The sequence below is a fragment of the Cottoperca gobio genome, chromosome 10, assembly GCF_900634415.1.
Source record: "Cottoperca gobio chromosome 10, fCotGob3.1, whole genome shotgun sequence".
NCBI lineage: Eukaryota > Metazoa > Chordata > Actinopteri > Perciformes > Bovichtidae > Cottoperca > Cottoperca gobio.
The window spans coordinates 13169348-13184975 of NC_041364.1; the positions used below are offsets into that span (position 1 = coordinate 13169348).

The window sequence follows — 15628 nt, forward strand, 5'->3', positions numbered from 1 at the left end:
AGGCCTATATATATATATTTTATGGTTATTATATGGATTTAAAATTAGTATATTTAAAACCGATATTGCTGAAAATACTCTATAAACTGATAAAGAGTTGTCATCCAAATTCCTAAAATAGGAACAACAATCTCACCTAATATTGATGCATAATAAATAAATAAACAACTTTTTACATTGTATTCTCACCTGCAGGGTGGAGGCTGCTGAGTCACTAGTGTCTGTCAGTCCTGTGCCTCTTGGTAAACTGGACACGATGTATCTGGAGCCCTTTGGCACAGGCTGTCTCACCACCATCTTTCCTTTCCTGGTCTCTGCTAGAAACAGACTGTACCAGTAGGCATCGTTGGACACCAGAGTGGAATCTGCGATGGAGGAGTTCCTGTCACTGATCACACTGTTCCTGCAGGGAGCAGCCGCTTTGCTGTGCTTGGGTTTCTGACACTTGAGCACGATGGTGACCAGTATGGTGATCAGCAGGAGAAATGACACCGAGCCCAGACCGATGACCAGATACAGGTTTAGGTCTGAAAAGATGTCATATTCTAGAGGCACCTCAGTCATGTCAGAGTAGGCCTTCACGGCAGTCTCCACTGTGGACAGCTTGATGGTGACTGTAGCAGAGAGAGCGGGCTCCCCGTTGTCTTTGGCAACAACAACCAGTCGCTGGTGGCGCGGGTCTCTGTAGCTGAACATCCTCATAGTCCGGATCTCTCCGTTGTATTGGTCCAGACTGAACAAGGTGGCGTCAGTCACCTGGAGAAACTGGTAGGTAATCCGAGAGTTGTGCACCGAGTCTGTGTCTAAGGCTATCACCTTGGAAACCAGAGAGCCTTTATCGGTGGATCTGGGGATCTTTTCCTCCACCACCGAGCCGTGCGCGCGCCACGGAGACACAATCACCGGAGCGTTGTCGTTCTGGTCCACTATGATGATGTGGACCGTCACGTTACTGCTGAGTGGAGGAGAGCCAGAGTCTCTGGCCTCGATGTGGAAAAGAAACTCATTCTCGATCTCATAGTCAAAAGTTTTTAGTGCGTAAAGATTACCGTTCTCTGGATTGATGGAGAACAGCATGGACATGGAGGTGTTGGCTATCTCCTTCTCCAGGATGAAATAAACTAGATACTGGTTTTCATGGAGGTCGGGGTCAAACGCAGTGAGGGAACTGAGCAGGGCTCCAGGTGCGTTATTCTCCATCACACGTATAGTATAAAATGACAGAGGGAACTGTGGAACATTGTCATTCACATCCAGCAGTTCTAACGTCATAGTTTCATTGTCAGATAAAGGAGGAGAACCTCTGTCTGTCACAGTGAAGGTGATGTCATATTCTGGAACCTTCTCACGGTCTAACGGCTCTGACACGACTAATTCATAATAGTTATCAGAGGATTCCCTCAGTTTGAAAGGCATGTTATCTGGAATATGAAGATCAACCACTCCATTGTCACCTGAGTCTTTATCACTGACACTAACTACTGCTATCACTGTGTCTACTTCTGTGTTTTCATTGACTGGACTCTGAAATGATTTAATAGATATTTCTGGATGGTTATCATTCATGTCTTCAACCAGAACTTGTATAGTACATTGTCCTGATGATGCACTGGCTCCTTTATCAGTTGCTATAACTTCCATATCATAAATCTTGAAATCTTCATAATTTAACATTCCTTTAACAGTAATTTCACCAGTGGAAGGATTCAGATTAAATGTTTCTTGAGTTTTCTCTGACGTGTATAAACTGTATGAGTATGTTACATCAGAGTTTGATCCTTCATCTAAGTCTGTTGCATTCAGATGAACAACAAGGCTTCCAATGGGAGAATTTTCCATTATGTTAACACTATATATTAGTTTGTCAAAAGCAGGTGCATTATCGTTGGTGTCTAAAACGTGCACTATAACACTTGCAGTGCCAGAACGTGCAGGTGTACCTCCATCTACAGCTGTGAGAATTAAATTATAAATAGCCTGCTGCTCTCGATCTAAAGTCTTTTTCAATATCAAATCGGCAAATTTCGACCCATCTCTGCCAGCCTGAATTTCAATATCAAAATGTTCTGTTTCACTTAGATGGTAAGTTTTTACTGAATTAGTTCCAACATCAGGATCAACTGCATTGCTGAGAGAGAATCTCTCTCCTTTTGGCGTTGCTTCAGATATATCTAAATGTATGGCGTCTCTTCGAAACTGAGGGGCGTTGTCGTTCATATCCAAAATTTCTAGTTCTATGTTAAATATTCGCAAAGGATTTTCAAGTATAACTTCCATTTTCAAATAGCATAATGTCAGCGTTTTTGTGCAGAGATATTCCCTATCAATTTTCTCCACAACATAAAGTTCTCCAGTCTCTTTGTTCACATCCAAATATTTTTTGTTGGCGATGAGGTCAATACGCATCTTCCTCTGATTCAGTGTTTTAACATCCAGGCTGAGATCGGTAGCAAGGTTTGCTACAACTGATCCTTCTTTCATCTCCTCCGGTATTGAATAATGAGTCACTGAAGTCGAAACGTTACGAACGAAAGAAAGAATAATAACGAGCAGCACGTACCTTTTGCAAGAGTGCATTGTTACAAAGGACCCCATTGTTGTTTTGGATTCACCGCACTTCAAACGATAAATTGTACGTTTGCAGTGATATGTAATGTTGGTGTAAAGTCCTTCATCCCAAACATATTCATGCAGCGTTAATCCCAATGATTCTTCGGTGCAATAAAAGGAAAACTGCGTTTTCGTAGTGGAGTTTCAGCACCACGGAGCTGTGCGGTTGTTTCACGATCTGCTCTGATGACAGAGAATTACTGTCATGGTGTTCATGTGCAGCTTTTATCAAGATAGCAGCGCCACCTTTTGTTTAATTTAAAGACTGTGTGGTTCACTCGAGGAACTTTAAGAATATATATATAGGCCTATATATATTTTATGGTTTTTATATATATTTAAAATTAGTATATTTAAAACCGATATTGCTGAAAATACTCTATAGACTGATAAAGAGTTGTCATCCAAATTCCCATCTTGATAAATATAATACCACCCAACATTGATACATAATAAATATAAAATACACGTGTACATTGGACTCTCACCTGCAGGGTGGAGGCTGCTGAGTCACTAGTGTCTGTCAGTCCTGTGCCTCTTGGTAAACTGGACACGATGTATCTGGAGCCCTTTGGCACAGGCTGTCTCACCACCATCTTTCCTTTCCTGGTCTCTGCTAGAAACAGACTGTACCAGTAGGCATCGTTGGACACCAGAGTGGAATCTGCGATGGAGGAGTTCCTGTCACTGATCACACTGTTCCTGCAGGGAGCAGCCGCTTTGCTGTGCTTGGGTTTCTGACACTTGAGCACGATGGTGACCAGTATGGTGATCAGCAGGAGAAATGACACCGAGCCCAGACCGATGACCAGATACAGGTTTAGGTCTGAAAAGATGTCATATTCTAGAGGCACCTCAGTCATGTCAGAATAGGCCTTCACGGCAGTCTCCACTGTGGACAGCTTGATGGTGACTGTAGCAGAGAGAGCGGGCTCCCCGTTGTCTTTGGCAACAACAACCAGTCGCTGGTGGCGCGGGTCTCTGTAGCTGAACATCCTCATAGTCCGGATCTCTCCGTTGTATTGGTCCAGACTGAACAAGGTGGCGTCAGTCACCTGGAGAAACTGGTAGGTAATCCGAGAGTTGTGCACCGAGTCTGTGTCTAAGGCTATCACCTTGGAAACCAGAGAGCCTTTATCGGTGGATCTGGGGATCTTTTCCTCCACCACCGAGCCGTGCGCGCGCCACGGAGACACAATCACCGGAGCGTTGTCGTTCTGGTCCACAATGATGATGTGGACCGTCACGTTACTGCTGAGTGGAGGAGAGCCAGAGTCTCTGGCCTCGATGTGGAAAAGAAACTCATTCTCGATCTCATAGTCAAAAGTTTTTAGTGCGTAAAGATTACCGTTCTCTGGATTGATGGAGAACAGCATGGACATGGAGGTGTTGGCTATCTCCTTCTCCAGGATGAAATAAACTAGATACTGGTTTTCATGGAGGTCGGGGTCAAACGCAGTGAGGGAACTGAGCAGGGCTCCAGGTGCGTTATTCTCCATCACACGTATAGTATAAAATGACAGAGGGAACTGTGGAACATTGTCATTCACATCCAGCAGTTCTAACGTCATAGTTTCATTGTCAGATAAAGGAGGAGAACCTCTGTCTGTCACAGTGAAGGTGATGTCATATTCTGGAACCTTCTCACGGTCTAACGGCTCTGACACGACTAATTCATAATAGTTATCAGAGGATTCCCTCAGTTTGAAAGGCATGTTATCTGGAATATGAAGATCAACCACTCCATTGTCACCTGAGTCTTTATCACTGACACTAACTACTGCTATCACTGTGTCTACTTCTGTGTTTTCATTGACTGGACTCTGAAATGATTTAATAGATATTTCTGGATGGTTATCATTCATGTCTTCAACCAGAACTTTTATAGTACATTGTCCTGATGATGCACTGGCTCCTTTATCAGTTGCTATAACTTCCATATCATAAATCTTGAAATCTTCATAATTTAACATTCCTTTAACAGTAATTTCACCAGTGGAAGGATTCAGATTAAATGTTTCTTGAGTTTTCTCTGACGTATATAAACTGTATGAGTATGTTACATCAGAGTTTGATCCTTCATCTAAGTCTGTTGCATTCAGATGAACAACAAGGCTTCCAATGGGAGAATTTTCCATAATTTGTATGTTATAACTCACTTTGTCAAAAGTAGGAGTGTTGTCATTTGTGTCCAAAACACGAATAATAACACTTGCAGTGCCAGAACGTGCAGGTGTGCCTCCATCTACAGCTGTAAGAATTACATTATGCACAGCCTGCTGCTCCCGATCTAAAGCTTTTGTTAAGATTAATTCTGCAAATTTCGACCCATCTCTTCCGGTCTGAACCTCAATATCAAAATGTTCACTTTCACTTAGATGGTAAGTTTTTACTGAATTAGTTCCAACATCAGGATCAACTGCATTGCTGAGAGAGAATCTCTCTCCTTTTGGCGTTGCTTCAGATATATCTAAATGTATGGCGTCTCTCCGAAACTGAGGGGCGTTGTCGTTCATATCTAGAATTTCTACTTCTATATTAAATATTCGTACTGGGTTTTCTAATATTACTTCCAGTTTTAGATAACAAGACACTGATGACTTGGTATTGCAAATATTTTCCCTGTCAATCTTCTCAACAATATACAGCTCTCCAGTCTCTTTGTTCACATCCAGATATTTCTTATTTGCAATGATGTCAAGACGCATCTTCCTCTGATTCAGTGTTTTAACATCCAGGCTGAGATCGGTAGCAAGGTTTGCTACAACTGATCCTTCTTTCATCTCCTCCGGTATTGAATAATGAGTCACTGAAGTCGAAACGTTACGAACGAAAGAAAGAATAATAACGAGCAGCACGTACCTTTTGCAAGAGTGCATGTTACAAAGGACCCCATTGTTGTTTTGGATTCACCGCACTTCAAACGATAAATTGTACGTTTGCAGTGATATGTAATGTTGGTGTAAAGTCCTTCATCCCAAACATATTCATGCAGCGTTAATCCCAATGATTCTTCGGTGCAATAAAAGGAAAACTGCGTTTTCGTAGTGGAGTTTCAGCACCACGGAGCTGTGCGGTTGTTTCACGATCTGCTCTGATGACAGAGAATTACTGTCATGGTGTTCATGTGCAGCTTTTATCAAGATAGCAGCGCCACCTTTTGTTTAATTTAAAGACTGTGTGGTTCACTCGAGGAACTTTAAGAATATATATATAGGCCTATATATATTTTATGGTTTTTATATATATTTAAAATTAGTATATTTAAAACCGATATTGCTGAAAATACTCTATAGACTGATAAAGAGTTGTCATCCAAATTCCTAAAATAGGAACAACAATCTCACCTAATATTGATGCATAATAAATAAATAAACAACTTTTTACATTGTGTTCTCACCTGCAGGGTGGAGGCTGCTGAGTCACTAGTGTCTGTCAGTCCTGTGCCTCTTGGTAAACTGGACACGATGTATCTGGAGCCCTTTGGCACAGGCTGTCTCACCACCATCTTTCCTTTCCTGGTCTCTGCTAGAAACAGACTGTACCAGTAGGCATCGTTGGACACCAGAGTGGAATCTGCGATGGAGGAGTTCCTGTCACTGATCACACTGTTCCTGCAGGGAGCAGCCGCTTTGCTGTGCTTGGGTTTCTGACACTTGAGCACGATGGTGACCAGTATGGTGATCAGCAGGAGAAATGACACCGAGCCCAGACCGATGACCAGATACAGGTTTAGGTCTGAAAAGATGTCATATTCTAGAGGCACCTCAGTCATGTCAGAGTAGGCCTTCACGGCAGTCTCCACTGTGGACAGCTTGATGGTGACTGTAGCAGAGAGAGCGGGCTCCCCGTTGTCTTTGGCAACAACAACCAGTCGCTGGTGGCGCGGGTCTCTGTAGCTGAACATCCTCATAGTCCGGATCTCTCCGTTGTATTGGTCCAGACTGAACAAGGTGGCGTCAGTCACCTGGAGAAACTGGTAGGTAATCCGAGAGTTGTGCACCGAGTCTGTGTCTAAGGCTATCACCTTGGAAACCAGAGAGCCTTTATCGGTGGATCTGGGGATCTTTTCCTCCACCACCGAGCCGTGCGCGCGCCACGGAGACACAATCACCGGAGCGTTGTCGTTCTGGTCCACTATGATGATGTGGACCGTCACGTTACTGCTGAGTGGAGGAGAGCCAGAGTCTCTGGCCTCGATGTGGAAAAGAAACTCATTCTCGATCTCATAGTCAAAAGTTTTTAGTGCGTAAAGATTACCGTTCTCTGGATTGATGGAGAACAGCATGGACATGGAGGTGTTGGCTATCTCCTTCTCTAGGATGAAGTAAACTAGATACTGGTTTTCATGGAGGTCAGGGTCAAACGCAGTGAGGGAACTGAGCAGGGCTCCAGGTGCGTTATTCTCCATCACACGTATAGTATAAAATGACAGAGGGAACTGTGGAACATTGTCATTCACATCCAGCAGTTCTAACGTCATAGTTTCATTGTCAGATAAAGGAGGAGAACCTCTGTCTGTCACAGTGAAGGTGATGTCATATTCTGGAACCTTCTCACGGTCTAACGGCTCTGACACGACTAATTCATAATAGTTATCAGAGGATTCCCTCAGTTTGAAAGGCATGTTATCTGGAATATGAAGATCAACCACTCCATTGTCACCTGAGTCTTTATCACTGACACTAACTACTGCTATCACTGTGTCTACTTCTGTGTTTTCATTGACTGGACTCTGAAATGATTTAATAGATATTTCTGGATGGTTATCATTCATGTCCTCAATGACAATTTTGAGTTTACATTTTCCTGATAAACTATTGGCTCCTTTATCATTAGCTATTACTTCCATATCATAAATATTGAAATCTTCGTAATTTAACACTCCTTTTACAGTAATCTCACCCGTGTTGAGGTTTAAATTAAACGTTTCTTGCGTTTTCTCCGAAGTATATAAACTGTATGAGTATTTCAAATCAGAATTTGAGCCTTCATCCAAATCTGTTGCATTCAGATGAAAAACGAGATTTCCGATTGGAAAATTTTCCATTACACTGATTTGGTAACTCTCTTCTTCAAATGTAGGGGCGTTGTCATTTGTGTCTAAAACATGAACAATAATGCTGGCAGTACCAGAACGAGACGGCATTCCGCCATCTACAGCTGTGAGTATTAAATAATGAACAGCCTGCTGCTCTCGGTCCAAAGTATTTTTCAGTATTAAATCAGCAAATTTTGATCCATCTCTTCCAGTCTGAATTTCTATTGTGAAAAAATCACTTTCACTCAAATGGTATGTTTTCACAGAGTTCGAACCAACGTCTGGGTCAACTGCATTACTCACAGAAAAGCGCTCACCAGCCTGCGTTGCCTCTGAAATGTCTAAATCTATCGTGTCTCTTCTAAAATGAGGTGCGTTATCATTTATGTCCATTATCTCTAATTCGATGTAAAATATTCTTTTTGGGTTTTCAATTATTGCCTCCATTTTAAGATAACAAGATGTCTTGGTGGGACAGAGAGACTCTCTGTCAATTCGCTCAACAATGTACAGCTCCCCTGTTTCTTTTTTCACGTCCAGGTATTTCCTATTGGTAATAATCTCTATGCGCATTTTCCGATCAACTAATGTCTTCACATCTAATCCCAAATCTCCAGCTAAATTAGCGACGACAGTGCCTTCCTCGAGTTCCTCGGGGACAGAATAGTGTGTTACAGCCGACGTGGAATATAACGTGGCAACAAAAAGAAGAATTGTCGACACATACCTTTTCCAGTATTGAGAACAGACAAAACCTTCCATTGTTACCCCAGACCTTTGTCTTCCTCAACGTATTCTAAACCATTCCGCGCAGGATGTTGGACTACTGTTCTGCTTCAGTCAAATTCCCAAACAAAATGTATATACAGAAACGGAAAAATCCTTCAAATCCAAATTCATTCAGCACCAGGAGCTGTTCATTCGCCGTTATCTCCGTTTCACTTAATTGATGACTGTCATTGCGCATGCACGGCGACTGTGATGTCACAATAGCATATGTGACTGGGGAACAGCGACGCTGCTTGAAAGAAAGAGACCCTCTTATCAGCGTTTGTTATATTAACATTTTAAATTATTCTAGTGGTGTGTACCTCGAGTCAACCTCAAACACCTATAATATCTAATACATTGGGGGAGACTATTTTTTTATCATTTTATGTTGCTCGTGTGCAGTATGGTCAGGTTTATTTTTTTTCCTTAAACTTTTTCGTTCTGTCTTATGTGGATTGTTACGCATTTTCACACAGTTATAATCAAGTTATATTCTCTGACTAAGATAATGTTACTTTTTTTGTGGGTTTATTGCATTTCATCTTTCATCGATTGATTATTCTTCCGTTCACCACACGTAACCCTTCCGTCATTATAAAGCATATATCCATTGATTTATAACGTTGCTATTACGTAATACATACAACAATATTGATGAAAATGTAATATGTAATAAGTTGACGTGTAAAATAGCAAATGTATCTTTAATGGGAGTTTCAGCACCACAGAGCTGTCAGACAGTTTGAAGCTCTAACGTACCTACACTAGTTCCCTGTCATGGCAAACGTGAGTGATTGTTTCGTCGAGTGAACAACGCCACTCTTTGAAAATTGCAGGATGATGTTTTTCAAATGAAATAGCTTAATTAAAAAAGCATGTTTTAAAGTTAAAAGGTGATCTCAACATGAGTGACTGCTGAAGATATTGTTGAAAAGAATTATGTTAGTTATTTTTTCCGCCACTTTGTTTTGGCAACATTATATTTCAAATCCTCTACAATGGTAAATGGCACGTTACATGCTATATTGAACACTATATTGTACGAGATCAATTATAAATTTGGTCATACCTGCAGGGTGGAGGCTGCTGAGTCACTAGTGTCTGTCAGTCCTGTGCCTCTTGGTAAACTGGACACGATGTATCTGGAGCCCTTTGGCACAGGCTGTCTCACCACCATCTTTCCTTTCCTGGTCTCTGCTAGAAACAGACTGTACCAGTAGGCATCGTTGGACACCAGAGTGGAATCTGCAATGGAGGAGTTCCTGTCACTGATCACACTGTTCCTGCAGGGAGCAGCCGCTTTGCTGTGCTTGGGTTTCTGACACTTGAGCACGATGGTGACCAGTATGGTGATCAGCAGGAGAAATGACACCGAGCCCAGACCGATGACCAGATACAGGTTTAGGTCTGAAAAGATGTCATATTCTAGAGGCACCTCAGTCATGTCAGAGTAGGCCTTCACGGCAGTCTCCACTGTGGACAGCTTGATGGTGACTGTAGCAGAGAGAGCGGGCTCCCCGTTGTCTTTGGCAACAACAACCAGTCGCTGGTGGCGCGGGTCTCTGTAGCTGAACATCCTCATAGTCCGGATCTCTCCGTTGTATTGGTCCAGACTGAACAAGGTGGCGTCAGTCACCTGGAGAAACTGGTAGGTAATCCGAGAGTTGTGCACCGAGTCTGTGTCTAAGGCTATCACCTTGGAAACCAGAGAGCCTTTATCGGTGGATCTGGGGATCTTTTCCTCCACCACCGAGCCGTGCGCGCGCCACGGAGACACAATCACCGGAGCGTTGTCGTTCTGGTCCACAATGATGATGTGGACCGTCACGTTACTGCTGAGTGGAGGAGAGCCAGAGTCTCTGGCCTCGATGTGGAAAAGAAACTCATTCTCGATCTCATAGTCAAAAGTTTTTAGTGCGTAAAGATTACCGTTCTCTGGATTGATGGAGAACAGCATGGACATGGAGGTGTTGGCTATCTCTTTCTCCAGGATGAAATAAACTAGATACTGGTTTTCATGGAGGTCGGGGTCAAACGCAGTGAGGGAACTGAGCAGGGCTCCAGGTGCGTTATTCTCCATCACACGTATAGTATAAAATGACAGAGGGAACTGTGGAACATTGTCATTCACATCCAGCAGTTCTAACGTCATAGTTTCATTGTCAGATAAAGGAGGAGAACCTCTGTCTGTCACAGTGAAGGTGATGTCATATTCTGGAACCTTCTCACGGTCTAACGGCTCTGACACGACTAATTCATAATAGTTATCAGAGGATTCCCTCAGTTTGAAAGGCATGTTATCTGGAATATGAAGATCAACCACTCCATTGTCACCTGAGTCTTTATCACTGACACTAACTACTGCTATCACTGTGTCTACTTCTGTGTTTTCATTGACTGGACTCTGAAATGATTTAATAGATATTTCTGGATGGTTATCATTCATGTCCTCAATGACAATTTTGAGTTTACATTTTCCTGATAAACTATTGGCTCCTTTATCATTAGCTATTACTTCCATATCATAAATATTGAAATCTTCGTAATTTAACACTCCTTTTACAGTAATCTCACCCGTGTTGAGGTTTAAATTAAACGTTTCTTGCGTTTTCTCCGAAGTATATAAACTGTATGAGTATTTCAAATCAGAATTTGAGCCTTCATCCAAATCTGTTGCATTCAGATGAAAAACGAGATTTCCGATTGGAAAATTTTCCATTACACTGATTTGGTAACTCTCTTCTTCAAATGTAGGGGCGTTGTCATTTGTGTCTAAAACATGAACAATAATGCTGGCAGTACCAGAACGAGACGGCATTCCGCCATCTACAGCTGTGAGTATTAAATAATGAACAGCCTGCTGCTCTCGGTCCAAAGTATTTTTCAGTATTAAATCAGCAAATTTTGATCCATCTCTTCCAGTCTGAATTTCTATTGTGAAAAAATCACTTTCACTCAAATGGTATGTTTTCACAGAGTTCGAACCAACGTCTGGGTCAACTGCATTACTCACAGAAAAGCGCTCACCAGCCTGCGTTGCCTCTGAAATGTCTAAATCTATCGTGTCTCTTCTAAAATGAGGTGCGTTATCATTTATGTCCATTATCTCTAATTCGATGTAAAATATTCTTTTTGGGTTTTCAATTATTGCCTCCATTTTAAGATAACAAGATGTCTTGGTGGGACAGAGAGACTCTCTGTCAATTCGCTCAACAATGTACAGCTCCCCTGTTTCTTTTTTCACGTCCAGGTATTTCCTATTGGTAATAATCTCTATGCGCATTTTCCGATCAACTAATGTCTTCACATCTAATCCCAAATCTCCAGCTAAATTAGCGACGACAGTGCCTTCCTCGAGTTCCTCGGGGACAGAATAGTGTGTTACAGCCGACGTGGAATATAACGTGGCAACAAAAAGAAGAATTGTCGACACATACCTTTTCCAGTATTGAGAACAGACAAAACCTTCCATTGTTACCCCAGACCTTTGTCTTCCTCAACGTATTCTAAACCATTCCGCGCAGGATGTTGGACTACTGTTCTGCTTCAGTCAAATTCCCAAACAAAATGTATATACAGAAACGGAAAAATCCTTCAAATCCAAATTCATTCAGCACCAGGAGCTGTTCATTCGCCGTTATCTCCGTTTCACTTAATTGATGACTGTCATTGCGCATGCACGGCGACTGTGATGTCACAATAGCATATGTGACTGGGGAACAGCGACGCTGCTTGAAAGAAAGAGACCCTCTTATCAGCGTTTGTTATATTAACATTTTAAATTATTCTAGTGGTGTGTACCTCGAGTCAACCTCAAACACCTATAATATCTAATACATTGGGGGAGACTATTTTTTTATCATTTTATGTTGCTCGTGTGCAGTATGGTCAGGTTTATTTTTTTTCCTTAAACTTTTTCGTTCTGTCTTATGTGGATTGTTACGCATTTTCACACAGTTATAATCAAGTTATATTCTCTGACTAAGATAATGTTACTTTTTTTGTGGGTTTATTGCATTTCATCTTTCATCGATTGATTATTCTTCCGTTCACCACACGTAACCCTTCCGTCATTATAAAGCATATATCCATTGATTTATAACGTTGCTATTACGTAATACATACAACAATATTGATGAAAATGTAATATGTAATAAGTTGACGTGTAAAATAGCAAATGTATCTTTAATGGGAGTTTCAGCACCACAGAGCTGTCAGACAGTTTGAAGCTCTAACGTACCTACACTAGTTCCCTGTCATGGCAAACGTGAGTGATTGTTTCGTCGAGTGAACAACGCCACTCTTTGAAAATTGCAGGATGATGTTTTTCAAATGAAATAGCTTAATTAAAAAAGCATGTTTTAAAGTTAAAAGGTGATCTCAACATGAGTGACTGCTGAAGATATTGTTGAAAAGAATTATGTTAGTTATTTTTTCCGCCACTTTGTTTTGGCAACATTATATTTCAAATCCTCTACAATGGTAAATGGCACGTTACATGCTATATTGAACACTATATTGTACGAGATCAATTATAAATTTGGTCATACCTGCAGGGTGGAGGCTGCTGAGTCACTAGTGTCTGTCAGTCCTGTGCCTCTTGGTAAACTGGACACGATGTATCTGGAGCCCTTTGGCACAGGCTGTCTCACCACCATCTTTCCTTTCCTGGTCTCTGCTAGAAACAGACTGTACCAGTAGGCATCGTTGGACACCAGAGTGGAATCTGCGAATGGAGGAGTTCCTGTCACTGATCACACTGTTCCTGCAGGGAGCAGCCGCTTTGCTGTGCTTGGGTTTCTGACACTTGAGCACGATGGTGACCAGTATGGTGATCAGCAGGAGAAATGACACCGAGCCCAGACCGATGACCAGATACAGGTTTAGGTCTGAAAAGATGTCATATTCTAGAGGCACCTCAGTCATGTCAGAGTAGGCCTTCACGGCAGTCTCCACTGTGGACAGCTTGATGGTGACTGTAGCAGAGAGAGCGGGCTCCCCGTTGTCTTTGGCAACAACAACCAGTCGCTGGTGGCGCGGGTCTCTGTAGCTGAACATCCTCATAGTCCGGATCTCTCCGTTGTATTGGTCCAGACTGAACAAGGTGGCGTCAGTCACCTGGAGAAACTGGTAGGTAATCCGAGAGTTGTGCACCGAGTCTGTGTCTAAGGCTATCACCTTGGAAACCAGAGAGCCTTTATCGGTGGATCTGGGGATCTTTTCCTCCACCACCGAGCCGTGCGCGCGCCACGGAGACACAATCACCGGAGCGTTGTCGTTCTGGTCCACAATGATGATGTGGACCGTCACGTTACTGCTGAGTGGAGGAGAGCCAGAGTCTCTGGCCTCGATGTGGAAAAGAAACTCATTCTCGATCTCATAGTCAAAAGTTTTTAGTGCGTAAAGATTACCGTTCTCTGGATTGATGGAGAACAGCATGGACATGGAGGTGTTGGCTATCTCTTCTCTAGGATGAAATAAACTAGATACTGGTTTTCATGGAGGTCAGGGTCAAACGCAGTGAGGGAACTGAGCAGGGCTCCAGGTGCGTTATTCTCCATCACACGTATAGTATAAAATGACAGAGGGAACTGTGGAACATTGTCATTCACATCCAATAGATGTAAGGTTATTGTTTCGTTATCAGATAAAGGTGGCGTTCCTGCATCCGTCACAATTAGTGTAATATCATATTCAGGTACTGATTCACGGTCCAAAGGTTCAGACACTATGAGCTTGTAATGCATAGGCCTATCTGATGACTTGTTAAGAATAAAGGGCATGCGCTGATTAATGGATAAGCTTACGTTTCCATTGTTGCCAGTGTCTCTGTCACTTACGTCTACCAGAGCTATGACACTTCCTACTTGGATGTTCTCATCCACAGTGTTTTTTACAGACTGTATGATAATTTCAGGATAATTGTCATTCATATCCGTCACGTGGACGACTACGCTACACTGCCCCAGCAAGGGATTTGTCCCTTTGTCTCTAGCCTCAATGTGCATCTCATAAAATGTCATATCTTCATAGTCAATAGTACCCTTCACAGTTATCTCCCCCGTGTTAGGATTCAATGCAAATACGTCTTGTGTTTTTTCTGACGTATAAAGGGTGAATGAGTACACTATCTCTGAATTTAGACCCTCGTCAAGATCTGTAGCGTTAAGCTTCATCACTAAGGATCCGATCGGGGAATTTTCCGTCATATTTATTGTGTAAATCTGCTTGTCAAATTGAGGAGGATTATCGTTTGTGTCCTGTACTTTAACAATAATGTTGGCAGTGCCGGAGAGCACAGGAACCCCGCCGTCCACAGCAGTCAGTATTAAATTGTGAACAGCATTCTCCTCTCTGTCTAAAGACTTTGTCAACACCAAATCCACATATTGAGTTCCATCACTGCCCGTCTGAATTTCGATTGTGAAATGTTCACTGACACTGAGTTTGTATGTTTTAATTGCATTTTTGCCAACATCCGGATCGACACCATTAGGCAGAGAAAATCTCTCTCCCGGTGTTGCCGATTCATAAACGCCGAGCTCTACTCTTTCTCGTCGAAAATGTGGAGCGTTATCATTTATGTCTGTTATTCCAAGTTCAATGTTGAAGATGCGCAAAGGGTTTTCTATGATTACATCAAGCTTTAGAAAACAGGATGTTGTTTTTATCGGACAAAGGTATTCTCTGTCCATCTTTTCCACGATATACAGCTCTCCTGTCTTTTTATTGACATCTAAATATTTTTTGTTATGGAAAATATCAAGTTTTACCTCTCGTTGTGCCAAACCTCCAGGCTCAAGTCCCAAATCCGCAGCGAGATTAGCCACAACAGATCCAATTTCCATTTCCTCCTCTATAGAGTACCGTGTCACAGACAAAGCGCTGGGCCATACTGCAGACAGGAAAAAGAGAGTGGCCCACGAATTCATCCTTTCTTCTGCAGGAAACAATACTCCAAATTCTCAAAACGTGTGTTGATTTTGTAGATTTTAAAGTTCAGAAAAGGGAAAACATTTTAGAGTCTTGTTAAAAAGCATAGCATCCAGAAGGCTGTGTCTTACACCCTTTACTTATGGGTGTGTCATGACTACCAGGAGAGCAATGCATTATGCTTTAGTGGTCAACAGCGACACCATGTGACATAGACTGCACATAGTCCAGTAACTGTGCATCTAGAATCATCTTTGATGTCCAAGAACTGGA

At 42.2% G+C, this 15628-nt stretch overlaps 5 protein-coding genes across 5 annotated transcripts; all 5 read right to left on the reverse strand.

Moving 5' to 3' along the window:
• Positions 1 to 132: 132 nt before the first annotated feature.
• Positions 133 to 2921, reverse strand: LOC115015074 (protocadherin alpha-C2-like). The gene has a single exon (XM_029442235.1). It carries the CDS (start codon positions 2593 to 2595, stop codon positions 133 to 135), a length of 2463 nt encoding a protein of 820 aa, XP_029298095.1. The 5' UTR covers positions 2596 to 2921.
• Positions 2782 to 5489, reverse strand: LOC115015075 (protocadherin alpha-C2-like). Its single transcript, XM_029442236.1, has 2 exons — positions 3093 to 5489; positions 2782 to 2793 (listed from the first exon to the last, which is right to left on the reverse strand). Exons 1-2 carry the CDS (start codon positions 5487 to 5489, stop codon positions 2782 to 2784), a joined length of 2409 nt encoding a protein of 802 aa, XP_029298096.1.
• A 432-nt stretch (positions 5490 to 5921) lies between these two features.
• LOC115015076 (protocadherin alpha-C2-like) lies at positions 5922 to 8569 on the reverse strand. The gene is made up of 2 exons (XM_029442237.1): positions 6011 to 8569; positions 5922 to 5933 (listed from the first exon to the last, which is right to left on the reverse strand). The coding sequence occupies exons 1-2, from the start codon at positions 8411 to 8413 to the stop codon at positions 5922 to 5924; spliced, it is 2415 nt and encodes an 804-aa protein (XP_029298097.1). The 5' UTR covers positions 8414 to 8569.
• Positions 8570 to 9485: 916 nt separating this feature from the next.
• Positions 9486 to 12052, reverse strand: LOC115014766 (protocadherin alpha-C2-like). The gene has a single exon (XM_029441822.1). It carries the CDS (start codon positions 11892 to 11894, stop codon positions 9486 to 9488), a length of 2409 nt encoding a protein of 802 aa, XP_029297682.1. The 5' UTR covers positions 11895 to 12052.
• A 914-nt stretch (positions 12053 to 12966) lies between these two features.
• On the reverse strand, positions 12967 to 15484 carry LOC115014772 (protocadherin alpha-C2-like). Its single transcript, XM_029441827.1, is given in 3 exon segments — positions 12967 to 13152; positions 13154 to 13887; positions 13890 to 15484. Coding segments are annotated over 3 exon segments (2385 nt in total). The 5' UTR covers positions 15355 to 15484.
• Between the last annotated feature and the right edge of the window lie 144 nt (positions 15485 to 15628).

Excerpts from the sequence above, each read along its gene's own strand:
- LOC115015075 (XM_029442236.1), bottom strand. The coding sequence starts at position 5,489 with ATGCACTCTTGCAAAAGGTACGTGCTGCTCGTTATTATTCTTTCTTTC.
- LOC115015074 (XM_029442235.1), bottom strand. The coding sequence starts at position 2,595 with ATGGGGTCCTTTGTAACAATGCACTCTTGCAAAAGGTACGTGCTGCTC.
- LOC115014766 (XM_029441822.1), bottom strand. The coding sequence starts at position 11,894 with ATGGAAGGTTTTGTCTGTTCTCAATACTGGAAAAGGTATGTGTCGACA.
- LOC115015076 (XM_029442237.1), bottom strand. The coding sequence starts at position 8,413 with ATGGAAGGTTTTGTCTGTTCTCAATACTGGAAAAGGTATGTGTCGACA.